The 13,788-nt window shown below is 34.7% G+C and overlaps 1 protein-coding gene across 1 annotated transcript in view; it reads right to left on the bottom strand.

The window, feature by feature from the left end:
* MYO16 (myosin XVI) overlaps positions 1 to 13,788 on the bottom strand; it is an 884,880-nt gene that overhangs the window by 634,488 nt on the left and 236,604 nt on the right. Inside the window, exon 4 of the mRNA XM_072621988.1 lies at positions 7,001 to 7,264. Within this exon, the coding sequence (XP_072478089.1) occupies positions 7,001 to 7,226 (226 nt within the window). The 5' untranslated portion in view covers positions 7,227 to 7,264. The remainder of the gene's footprint in view (positions 1 to 7,000; positions 7,265 to 13,788) is intronic.

A 13,788-nucleotide genomic window follows, 5' to 3' on the forward strand; every position in this document is an offset into this window, starting at 1 on the left:
GATACTAGAATAGTTCTCCATTTCTTTCTCTGATGAATTAAGGCAAACAGAGGTTAGGTGATTCACCTAAGGTCACACAGCTAATAAATTCTGAGTCTGGGTTTGAACTCAGGTGTACCTGACTTCAAGGACAGCAATCTACCCACTGAGCCACCTAGCTTCCTCCTAAAGGGTTATTAGTTGGTTTCAAATCTAGTGTCATTGTTCTTGTGTCTGCTCACAACAAGCTGGCTTTGGGGTTCACTTTTTCCCACTTGCTCTCCATTCCTCTTTGTTATTTCCAAATAAATGTGACCCAGCGTTTTTCCTTAAGTCAATGGGAAGACATAAAAGTGGAGGAAGAAAACTATATAGCCGGGGAGAGAGAAAAGGAGTAAAGCCACCTATCACTCACAGATAACATATTTCTGCCTCCAGCAGTTCCATTTGAGGTTTGGCTCCTGGAAGCCAACTAGGCAATGGAGAGAGAGGGGCTCCAGGTGGAGACAGAAATTACCTATTCTGTGGCGACCTCAACACAGTTAATTCTGTCACTGTTAATCAAAGTACATTTTACTCTAAGTAAGTATGAAAGAAAGTTATGATGATACAGAGAATGCACAAATCTAAAATACGTACTCTAACTTGAACTTCGTCTCGGGTTTACCTGTCTTTTTTTTTTTTTTTAATTGGATGCAAGAGGAATACATAGGAAGTAAGAGACCTTCTCAGAGAATGATACAGAATAGTTCATGAGGGAACACATGAGTTATGGAGCCCACTTCAGAATGTCACTGCACATTAAAATGACAAGTTGCTGACAATGAAATATCATCAACAATCAGAATGTAACAACGAAGTAACAAAAACAATAACCAGGTCCAGCCTTAGGAAAAAGAAATGATGGTTATCAAATCAAACAACAAGAAAAAAACTTGAATTTATTCTTCAGTAGTATACTATATATATTTTTTAACACAAGTAACAGCAGCTTGGTTTCCTTTGGGAAAAATTTTTGTTTTTATGTAGCCTGAGTCAGCAAATATGAAACAAAGTTCAAGGTTGGCACCCACCTAAATTTACTTACATACACTCACCATAAAATAATAGGGGGAAAAAATTAGAAAATTCAGGCAGGACAATGGCTTTAAAAACATTTCTAATTTATTTCTTTTCCTGAACTCTGTGATCTCCCATACTGGGAAGAATGATTGCACTGTGATAAATCTATAAAATAACTTGGCTATACTAGCTTAAAAACAAATGGATTCTTTAACCCAACAACCCAAACCAATCTTTCTAATTTAATTTTTTTTTTCTGATGCAACATAATTACTATGGAAAGTTATGCATGAATAACTTTATAGGATAATAAAACCAAATGTTAGCATCAGGAAAATTTATTGTCATTAAAGAGGTAACAAACTTCTATTCTACTCATGCAGCTTTGTAGGATATTCATATTCGGATATTAAGTATCTTATAGTTGGAGAGATTCTCATTTAAAAAAAAACTCAGAAATGCTGGTTTCTTATTTGATTTCAGCTTCAAAACCTGAAAAGAAACTGGTCGTACAAAACTGATCACTTCTACTTAAAGGGCACAAAGGAAGAGGGGATGTCAGCAATGTTGGAAAAAGACAAAGAACCTTTTATTCAGTAGAAAGATGCATTTATCTACCCCAGGATACTTCTAGAACCTAGCTTATTAATTTTTTTTTCCTGTCTACTACTAGTACCTAGTAGGATAAATGAGTTTCAGTTACTGCTGAAAACCAAACATTTTTTGAAGAAAAACCAAATTATTTGTTCTACTTTTTGGAACTATCCCAGGACTAAGAGTAAGAAACTCAGAATTTGTCAGATCCACTCCCTTTATTTTACATATGAGGAAACTGAGGTCCAGAGAGCTTAAGTTAATTATTGCGTCTTCCAAATAATACATAGCATAGCTAGAATTTAAATCCAGACCCTCTGATCCAAGGCCAATTTTCTTTTGACTACATTAGGTTACTCTGTGGATGAATGAGTGACTAAGCATTTATTAAGTATTTCTATGTGAAAAGCAAGAATGCCCACCCTCAAGAAGTTTATATTCTAATGAGAGACTTTCTCTTTCTGTCTCTCTTTATATATGCATATGTGTGTATATATGTGGAATATATATGTGTATGTGTGGAGATTTTATATATATATATACACACATGTGTATGGAAACATACATATGGACATATATGGAGATATATATATATATATGAAAGATTTCAGTTACAAGGCATATGGAAAGATCCCATATTCTTTCAAGTACAGTGTACAAAGTAGAGTGACAAATTGAATGATAATTCTTCTTTAATCTCCTTTCCACTGATAAGATCATATCCATTTCTTACACTGAAAACTTTGACTTCTATGACAAGTACTCCCCACCCCCACCCCACCTCCGCTCCCTACCCCGTGTAGCTCAGTAGATGTGGCTGCAGTACATCCTGGTGCTTTATGTTACTCTAGTTTATAAACACACACACACACACGTACATATATATATATATATATATGATACATATATATGCACATATATCTTTATATTTATATATTTTAAAAATTAAGGCAGATAGTGTAGTAGATAGAACACTGGACCTAATTTCAAGATCTGAGTTCAAAACCTAGTAGCTGTGTGACCCTGAGCAAGTGATTTAACCCTGCCTGCCTACTTTCCTCATCTATAAAATGGCAATAATGACAGGAGCTACTTCTAAGTGTTGTAGTGAGGGTAAAATAACATTTGTAAAAAAATTTTTTACAAACATTAAAGTGCTGTATAGTTAGTAGCTATTATGTTCATCAGTTTTATTTTGCCTGGCACTGCTATATTGTATTTTTCAAGAACTTTCATCATCTCCATAATGTCCTTGAATTAAATAAAAGGTGGAGAATTTCTCTTGTTTTTGATTCTCATTAGGAAACATTTAGCATTTACTCAAATAAACATACTTCAGTGGTTACATGTTGTAACTGTTCAATCAGCACTGGAGATTTCGCCACATTTTCTGAAGGCATTTTATCATTCATAACCTCATCTGCAATGACTTGGGACTTTCAGCAACCTGAAGACAACTTAAACCTCTTACAATCATTGTGGTCACATCAAGCTTAAATTAATCTCAACCAATTCCTCACTTATATGAAGAGAGCTTTGAAATATGCAGAAGACTTTATGCCTGAAAACACGGGAGATAATTTTTGTGAAGCAAAATTTTATGGAAATTATATAAATTTCTCATTGGAACACAATGAAGACTTAAGACATAAACCCACATGACTAGAAATTACTTTTCAAAATAGGAAACTCCCTAACTCTCCTGTTGATGTAATATAAACATAATTTCGTATCTATTCGGGTTTAAGTTTTGGAGTCATCTTAGATTCTTTCTTCTTTTTCAGTCACAGGATCACAGAATCATAGCTGAAAGGGAGCTTAGAATTCATGGAGACTAATATTCTTGTTTTACAGATGAGAAAACTGAAACCTAATGTGATGCATCCAGTCATACAATTAAAAAAAATTATAGTACGATTCAATCCTCAGGTCTGTATGACTCCCAAATCCAGTGTGCTATCTATGACACCATACTATTATTTGTTCTTATATCCAACGTGTTACCAAATTTTGCCATTTGTCCTTCAAAACATTTCCTATATTTATCTTTCATTCTGTATTTTTGTTCTAGTTGGGGAAACAAAACAAACATACAAGAAATGGCGGGGAAAAAAATCTAAGCGTTAAGCTATGAAATACTGGCTGAACATGTGGTAAACAGTTTTTGGAATGTTAGTCATTTCACTAGACTAGTCCAAGAGGTAAATGAGCTTGTGAGTGTCACCTGACCTGGGAAAGTCATATAAAGGACTATCTTTATTATTGTACCTAATCTATTTTTTAAAAAATTACTTCAAGCTTTCTTGTATAATGGTTTAAGGTCGATTATTTAAGTTTGCAATTAGAGAAATGAAAATGTTAAACAAAGTTATTTCCTTCTAAGACCTCTATACTATTGAGTTATAGGGATATTTTTATAAGAGCAGCCAAAGCAAATAAAATCAAAGCATCATCAATTAGGTGATGAAAGAAACACACAGTTCAATCTAAGCAAATTCTCAGAGCAGAAAATTGAGTATGTTGATGTTACAAGTAATAACAATAGCGGAAGTCTGAGAGTTCTCCTTTCAGCCAAGGTCAAACTTGGCCCAGTTAGGAAATGGACTTCATCAATGGTGACTTCCCTTCATAGTATATAACCAGTTCACATTACCTCTCAAGGTCTTTCCTATTGCCCAATGATAGATAAAAATGGAATGCCCCCAACCCTTCTGGGATATCATCATTTTTCCAGGCACACACAAGCATCAGAAAACACATGAACTTGTATAGTAGACATTGTGGGAACCATACTGAGACATACAAATGAAGAAAGCTTTCTCAATACCCTCTGTTGTAAGCCAGGACACTTTTAGACCTAAGAAGTCTGAATTAACTCATAATTCTTCCATTCTACCCACCAAGGATGTTGTGAGTCAAGGAGCTTTAAAGCAGAGTTGGGGCCCTTTGAGATAAATTTGCCTGAGGTGCAATGATCTGGGACATGCTTGTGGGATCTTTGGAGAAAGAGGATATAAAGCATAGCTCTACGATACTGACAGAGATTCTGAAACTCCCGGGAACATCCTTGCCAACTGTTTTTCATCTGCTTTTACTTTTCCTGTGGCCTGGTTTTGCCTGGAGGTTATTAATATGCTTCTATTAAAGAAATTGTTTATCTGAACCATCTATCACCATGGCTTAGTGGTTTTCCATTCTTCTATAAGCATCTCAACTGCAGAACATCCATATTTAATTAAACTGATATCTCTCCTGTCCTGCTTAAGAAGAAACAGTTAGTCAGAACAGATTACCAATATCAAGACTTTGCTGTTGCTAGAGATTCATGGTCCCTTACCACTATAAAGAGGGGCAAGTGTCACTTATTTCAACTGCATGACTATACTGTCTTCCCTTTTTATGATCAGTGTATAAATATTTTTTCTTCTTCTTTCTCATTTTTTTAAACAAGCAGGGACAACACACATCTTGCATGCTGGGTTGGGATTCCCCAGAGAGCACAAGGTATTATTTTGACAGCTGTTTTGTTAGGTATTCTTCAAAAAGTGGGTTGGTTCTCAAGTCCATTTGGTCTTGTGTTGACAGCCAGTACTACTGGGTATCCTCTCTGGGGAGTGGGGAAAGGGTTTTCCACAATAGCTGCTTCTCAGTTTTCTTGTCAATCACGCTCTTCATTGGATTGGATTGTGCACCGGCAATTGATTGCTAACATTGTAGCCTAGAGATGATGTGTGCTTTGCCTAAGCTTGTACTACTATTCAGGTATATTGTCATCGAGTACTAATACTTGCCACAGTACTGGACGTGGAATCAGAAGGAAATGAGTTCAAGTTATTTTTCTGATTATTAAATATCTATGTGTCCATAGAGTCCTAACCTTATAAACCTCAGCTTCTTTATACATAAAATGGGCATGATGATGTGCATAGTACCTCTCTTGGGACATTATTATGAGATTCAAATGAAATAATCCAGGTAAAATACTTTGTGAAGCTTAAAGTACTAAACAATTAGTGATTATTGCCAGGATAAAGACCTAGGTTTATGATAAGCTAAAGTGATACTAACAAAATGAGATTAGATAAAAGTTAAGAAAAGATAAAAATAAGTACATGGATTTTTTTAGTTTCCTTAAAATCATGTAAATTTTAGTTTGAAAGTGGTACACTGAAAAGATCATTAGACCAGTAGTCAGAGATCTAGGTTCTAATCTGTGTTCTGCAATGAACTCTCTATATGAAATTGTTTTATTGTTGAGTCATGTGCAACTCTTTGGAAACCTACTTTGGATTTTCTTGGCAAAGATACTTCAGTGGTTTGCCATTTCCTTCTCCAGCTCATTTTATAGATGAGGAACTGAGGCAAACAGGGTTAAGTGATTTGCCCAGGGTCACATAGCTTGTTAGCTATGTGACCCCGGGCAATGAGTCTTTCTGGCTCCAGGTCTGGCACTCTGTGCCACCTAGCTGCCCTATTAGTATTGGTATGGTATTGAGCACCTTCTTACCATCTCCATATCTTAATTTCCTCATCGGCCAACTGAATTGATTTGATTAGATAAATTCTAATGTCCTTTTCAGCCTAAACTTTCTGATTCCTTGAAATAATTTCTACATCACAGGTCAGTCAGTTTTGATGTCATCTGGGGAAAATATTCCTATACTTTAAGGTAAATGCAACACAATTCATGAATTAGTATTTATTAAACACCTACTATGGCAGATACAAAAACCAACAACAGGACTCTGTGTTTTATAAGACTTGTTTATCCTGGATAAATCTTGTTATTATCACCACATGCACAGAAGCATGGTTGTATATAGTAACTAATTTCCAAAAGGTAGTCTCTATACCCTTCCATTTCAATGAACGAATGTCTCATAGGATTTTAGATCTAGAGCTGGAAGGCACATTAAACAATGTCTAGATCAGCCCTTTACAGAAGGTGAAAATGAGGCAGGTTAAGTGACTTGTCCAAAGTGAGGCAATAATTGAATAAGCATTTAAGTGCCTACTATGTACCAGTGAAGACACACATTAGTAAGGATCAGAGATGGAATTTCAATGAAGGTGCTCTTATTCCAGAACCATGCCCCTTTTCCACTAAACCATGACAGAATTATTAGCCTATGGAAAATGCTCTGTCACCCCAAATAGTTCACAATCTCATCCATTAACTAAGGGCACTGAATCTTGTTAAAATGAACTTTGGAACAGGCATTTTTTAACCAATTTGTGTATCTCAAATGTTTTAAAGAAAATAGGAGTTGCTGCCTAAAATAAAATTTCTAAAACACTGGTAATTAAAAAGTCATGTGCATACACTACACTATACTATACATACACATTTTTTTGTTAAACATACCTTCTTTATCATTGTGATGGATAATTGCATCCTGTATCATGTCAGCAAGGTTGAAATGTACTTTGTGATTCTTTCCATGTTTCAGCTTCTTCACTAATCCTTCCTGCTTCTGAAAGGCTTTCTCTCGTTCATAGTAGGCTTTGATTTGATCACAGCGCATACGTTTCACCAGCCTCTGTCGCTGGCCTAATGGTAGAGACTCCAGCAAGCACTGGTCAATTTCCATTTCATGGGATCTAAAAACATTACATAGCTGGAAGCAACCTAAAAGAATGAAAGAAAAAAATTATGAAATGTTGTTTTACCTTTTACCACCATGACCTTTAAATAGTAAGAATACTATATGCAGTGTAGGTTCATGTATTAGTTACTACTAAATCTTTGAATGAATGAAAATAATGATGCTTGACATAGCCCTTTAAACACATCTTAAAATAATTCTTTAAGGAAGTCATCACTTCCATAAATCTTTCCTGTAATTCCAATGAAAAAATAAAAACATCAGTTTTATAGGTTTTTATAGGTTTTATAGGTTTATAGGTTTTTATATTATCCAAGATCATGCTGTTATGGAACTGAAGAATCCATTAGAGACTTCAGCTTTTCCTGAAGCTATAAAACACAGAGATTCTTCAGTTTCTTGAAATCAACACAAAATGCCTAGATGAGCTGGTATATATTTTGCAAGAATACTATCTAATAAAATAATGTTATTTACTTTTAAAGTGATAGTGTTTTGTTTTCTTTTTTACAATAACAGCAAATTTCATGTTTTTTTTTAATTAACAGCTGTATTCTAGCATTTGAAAGATTGTCATATAAAAAAATGTTTTCATTTACTCTAATTGTTCTCACAGGACAAACAAGGACTACTTGGTAGGACATTAGAAAGCAGATTTTGGCTGAAGACAAATAAAAAATTTGACAATTAAAATGTAGAAAAATGTTAAATGTTTTATTTGGTATAATAGATTTGTTGTCACTGGAACTATTCTTATAGAGGTTGGATGAGCAATTCTCATGGAAGTTATAGTTGTAATTATTGATCGGATTAGGGAATGGATTAGATGAATGGATTAGATCATCTCTAAAGCCTTTCCTTAGAAAAGTGGCAGGTAGGGGGTACAGTGGATAGAGAACTAGGCTGGGAATCAGGAAGACTAATCTTTTGTGAGTTTAAATCTGGCCCCAGACATTCACTAATTGTGTGATCCTGGACAAGTCACTTAACTGTTTACCTCAGTTCCTCATCTGTAAAATGAAATGGAGAAAGAAATGGCAAACCACTCCTGTATCATTGCCAAGAAAAGCCCAAATGGGATTATGAATAGTTGTACACAACTGAAATGAATGAATAACAACAAGGTTTGTCCAGTGTTAACAATGTATATTCTCACCTCTGAGATCCCTTCAAATTAGGAAAGTCTAGTATGTAAGGCAGGCAAACAATGCAAAAAAAGATTCTAAATACTAATATGAACTGACTAAATTAATTTTTGTGACATATTCACTTCAAATTTTTTATTGTAATAGTGAAAGATTTGCAACGATCTAGACACTCTCTGTGAACAGAGGCATTAATTTATAAGACATCTAGCTAAAGTTAAGAGTGAAGCTTGTGATCATAAAACAGATGAGTTCTCCAGACTAATCAGGTTGGCCAATATAGATACCAATCCCATAAGCATACACATTTTCTTTCAAATTATGTTTTCGATATAAGATGAAGAGTTCTAACAGAGGACTATTCTAGTTAGAAACAGGGATATAATGATAGGTAATAGATCTTTGGACAATTGACAATAGTGCAATTAGATATAATATATGCTGACAAATCACACACACATTTGTCATCAGAAATGGAAGTATATTTATAGCATATACATACTAAAATAGACATTGATTAACTTGTAAGAATTTTTAATTAAAATAAATATATCCATCTACCAAAATATCTTCTCATGGACATTTTGATTCTATTTTTTTACAAGTCTTCAAAATCCACTGATGAAGTATGAAAAGAATACAGAATCACAAACGGAAGTTTGTGTAAACAGGTTTCCAAACAATAAAGTTTTTAGAGTTAGAAGGGGCCTTAGTGGCCATTTCATTCAACCCACACTGGAAAAGAAATTTTCGTTAAGACACACTTGACAAATGATCATTCTGTCTTCTCTAGAAGGTCACCTTTGAGATATGCAACCTGTTACACTTTTCAATAGCTATAACTCTTTGGAAGCTTTTCCTAACACCAAGTTTAATTTATCTCTTAGCAATGTTTCTCCATTGCTCCAGCCCTTTGGGAACAAACAAAATGTCTAATCCCTTTTCCATATAACAACCCACCAATACTTTGGCACAACTGAGACTTCTCTTCACCAGGCTAAACACCCCCAGTCTCTTCAACCTATCCTCATAAGACACTGAATCAAAACTCTAATTCCTCTGGACATTTTCTGGTTTATTGATGTCTTTCCTAAACATTGTTACCCTAATGGAGTTTGACCAGGGCACAGTAGAGAGGGATCATCATGTCCATATTCCTAGAAGCTACAGTTCCCTTCTTTAATGTCATCCAATAATGCATTAACTATTTTGGCTGTAACAGCACACCATTGATTCCTACTGATCTTTTGGTCTATCAGAATACTGAGATCTTTTATTCAAACTGCTATATTAGCACTGCATCCTCTATCTTATACTTGTAAAGTTGATATATTGAGCCTGACTGCAAGATTTTACATTTAACCTTATTTCATTTTATCTTATTAGATACAGCCCAATGGTCTAGCCTTATCAAGATCATTGGATCTTACATTTTTGATCTATTTTGTTAACTAGTCTTTTAAGTTTTATGTTATATATTTGATAAGAAATATATATATATGTATATATATATATATATACACACGTTATGCTTCTTGTATATTCAGGTCTTGTATCCATTTTTAGTTTATTGGTGTCAAAGTCTAATATCTACTGAACAGTTTTTTCTAGTTCTCCTGGAAGCTCTGATCAAATAGAGAGTTCTTTCATAAGTAACTTATAGTCTCAAATTTATTGAAGAATGATTTATGAAAGGCTGTTTAAGAGTCTTTCTAATCTAGTTTGTTCTATTTTTCTATGTTTTAACTAGCATCCATTTCTTTTGATGGGCATTTCTTTATAATAAAATTTGAGGTAGGGAATGATAGTCCCATTTAATGTCTTTTTAGAAAATGATTTCTCTTGAGATGCTAGACCTTTTTTTTTCTCTCCACATGAATTTTGTTATTTTATCTAGTTCTAAAAAGTATCTCTTTGGTAATCTGATACCAACAACAATAATCATATTTATATAGTGCTTTCTATATGCCAGACACTGCACTAAATGCTTCACAAATGTTATCTCATTTTATCCTCATCATCCTGGGAGGTAGGTGCTATTATTCTGGCAAAAAGGTAAAGAGAGGTATAAAGTGACTTGCCAAGGGTCACACAAAAAGTGACTATCAGAGGCTAGATTTTAACTCAGATCTACCTGACTCCAGGTCCAGTACTCTATCTACTGCACCACCTACCTAACTCCAAATATGAAACTAATCTAAGTAGTATTGTCATTTTATTATAGCTGTACAATGAACATAAAAATCTGAATGGTTTAAAATTTTGAGATCTTAATCTTAATTGTCTGTTGCCATTTAATAAAGAATATATAATATAGGTATATATATGTATATATATATACATATATGGTATGTGTTTACACATATATACACACAGAAAGAGATACATACATATACCTAATTGTCTGGATAAGTCAACTTCTAGATATTTTATGAATTTTGTATTTTAAATTAAATTTCTCTTATTTTCTTTTTCTTTTTTTAGTACTATATAAAAACGATGGTGACTTTTTGAAATTTTTTTGCACCCTGCTACACTACTGAAATCATTGTCTCAATTGCTTTTTCCCTGATTCTCTAGGGTTTTCTAAGTATTCCACTAGATTTTCTGCAAAGAGAAATAGCTTTATATACTCTTCAGCAATGTCTATAAATAAATAAAATAATAATCAAATAAATAAACAAAAAAAAACACGCCTTAAACTAAATTACTCTAGCTCTCACTGATTGACCAAAAATAGGTCACAGCCCAAGCCTCACTTGGCCATTGTTTGGGTTTTGATGGTTCAAAGTGAGTGTAAATAATTGTTTCTCTTTTGGCCAGACACCCTGTAGGTCTTCCCCTCCCAAACTGATTTTTTTTACTAGGTAAAAGAGGCCATTTTTTTTGCCCCATTTCTTACCTACTCTTAATCATTGAATGGGTGTTGCCTCAGACAAACTGAGTCTAGGAAAGACATTAGCTTGAAAATGTCAGTGTTTCCCACTGCATCCAGAGCCTTCTCTAGCTGTCCTTATCTATATATTGCAACTGAATCCAGATGGCTCGGGAGGAGAGAGTAAGGCAGGTGACTTTGCAAATCCCTGCCTCACTTGCAAGTCAAGATATCACCTTCCTGATGTCATTGGCCCTCTTTGAGAATGAAGGTTAAACAACAACAAACCACAATATTGATATCGTTAATATTGTCTCTGGTCTTATTGTTGTAGTTCAAATTCTAGAATTAAGTCAAATAATAGGGGGGAGAGAGAGAGAGAGACAGACAGACAGACAGAGAGAGAGACAGAGACAGAGAGAGAGACACAGAGAGAGAGATAGAGAGAGAGACAGAGAGAAAGAGAGCAGGTGAACTAGCTTTATCCTTTTTTTTTTCCTTTTTCTACTTAATAGTATTTTACTTTTTTCCAATTATATGTATAGATACTTTTCAATATTCACTTTTATAAGATTTTGAGTTCCAATGTTTTCTTCCTTCCTTCCTTTCCTCACCTCTCCCTAAGATGGCAAACAATCTGATATACACTGTACATATACAATCATATTAAACATACTGCCACGTTAGTCTTGTGGTGGAAGAGGAATCAGAACAAAAGGGAAAAGCCATGAGAAAGAAAAAAACCAACAACGAAGGGAAAATCGTGTGCTTTGATCTGCATTCAGACTGGACAGCTCTTTCTTTGGATGGAAATAGCATTTTCCATCATGAATCTTTAGGAATTGTCTTAGATCTCCGTATTGCTGAGAAGAGCTACAGTTGATCATGGTACAATGTTGCTTGCTTTATTTCTTTTCGAATTTGGATAACTTGATGAGTGATTGGGAGCTTTTAAATCCATATCTTTCTAACTCCAAGACTAACTCCATATCCACTATGCTATGCCACCTCTTACCAATCTTGTCTCAGACGACTCCCCTTTATATACTCTCTCTTTCTCTCTCTCTATTTGTGTGTGTGTGTACACACACATACACACACACTCTTGCTTAACTGTGCTACTATTTATCTTGTACTCACCTCTATGCTCTTTTGTCTTTGCTAATTTTCTTTTTCTGGCCACCACAAAAGTCACATTATTTATGATGCCTTAAAAGATCCCTTTAGTTTGTGATGATGCTCCCTGGCCTCATCTGACACTTTGTATTTCTTGTATTTTCTAATTATATATTATTTGTATTATGCCTATAGCAGTCCCTCTGGAATATTGCTTTAACTTATACTCACATATTAGATTCTTAGATAGACCGAGGGTCTGGACTCCTATAGTTCAAGAGCTTAAAATTTCTCCTTAATTGTCTGGTAGACACGATTGTGTACAGCATTTCCTAAGATGTCATAATAAGAACAGTAATTTTAAAATGTTCCTTCCAAAAACTGGCGACACACTCTCCCACAAACACAAACAATTTCGGTGGTAAGAGTGGTCACAAACTCAGAATTCTTTGGGTGACACACATGTAGGAAACATATAGATCCAGTGCAACTCATGCCTACAGTTCTGCAGGTTCTTGAAGTCACTTCTCTCTGGAGGGGAGGAAAGATGACCCCCAATCTCACCTATCCAAACAGAACGTCTTTGCTGGGTTGGTCACTTAGCTGGAATCCCAGTGTCACAGATCAGCTAACTATTGTCAAGATAGTTATTTCTTGATAGATGGCTAGTCTACTCTCTGCTGCTAGAGGTCCCACTACAGAAATTTGCTTCTTGCAGAGAATATTTGTCTTCTATATATCAGTGCCTCTAGACAATGAATGTCTTTGCTCCTTGTTGGGTGACTAAACATGTCTTGGGCTAAAAAATTATCAAACTGATGGATGGGATTATCCCAGTTGGTGAGCAGCTATACTGCAAAGTTCCATAGTCAGTGAATGTAGAATGTAGAAGAGAAGAGAGAAATGAATTGAGACTCCTCTGCTGGCCCTAAATTCTTCCTTTATTTCTGGTTCCTGCCTGGACTACCTGCAGGATAAAGTAATCGGGTAAAGTAGTCAACTCTTTTTTCTTTCCTAGCCAGTGGTCAAGATCCCCTTCCAATTCAATTAAAGTATTTTCAAAAGGAAGACAAGCTATGAATACAGCTTTATACTTAATTTAACAACTCTTTAATATGCCTCTTATTTTCTGTGCTTATATCTTGAATGACTGGGGGTGGTAGTGGTCATCATGGAACAATTTCCCTCCAATTCCTCCTCCTCAGATATTTATTTATATGTCATATGTACACATTACATTTTAGGATGAGAAAAATGTCATAAAGTAGGCAGTTCAAATGAACAAATGAAGCATAGGGATGGCATTGTCAAAATGAGTTTTATGTTAGTAATAAATATTATTTTTATCATATACAAGTTGGTAGTAAGGGGCATTTTTATTTCACATTTTGGTCAAAAATATTTAGTATAT

This window comes from Notamacropus eugenii, chromosome 6 (assembly GCF_028372415.1).
Source record: "Notamacropus eugenii isolate mMacEug1 chromosome 6, mMacEug1.pri_v2, whole genome shotgun sequence".
In the NCBI taxonomy this organism is placed as follows: Eukaryota; Metazoa; Chordata; class Mammalia; order Diprotodontia; family Macropodidae; genus Notamacropus; species Notamacropus eugenii.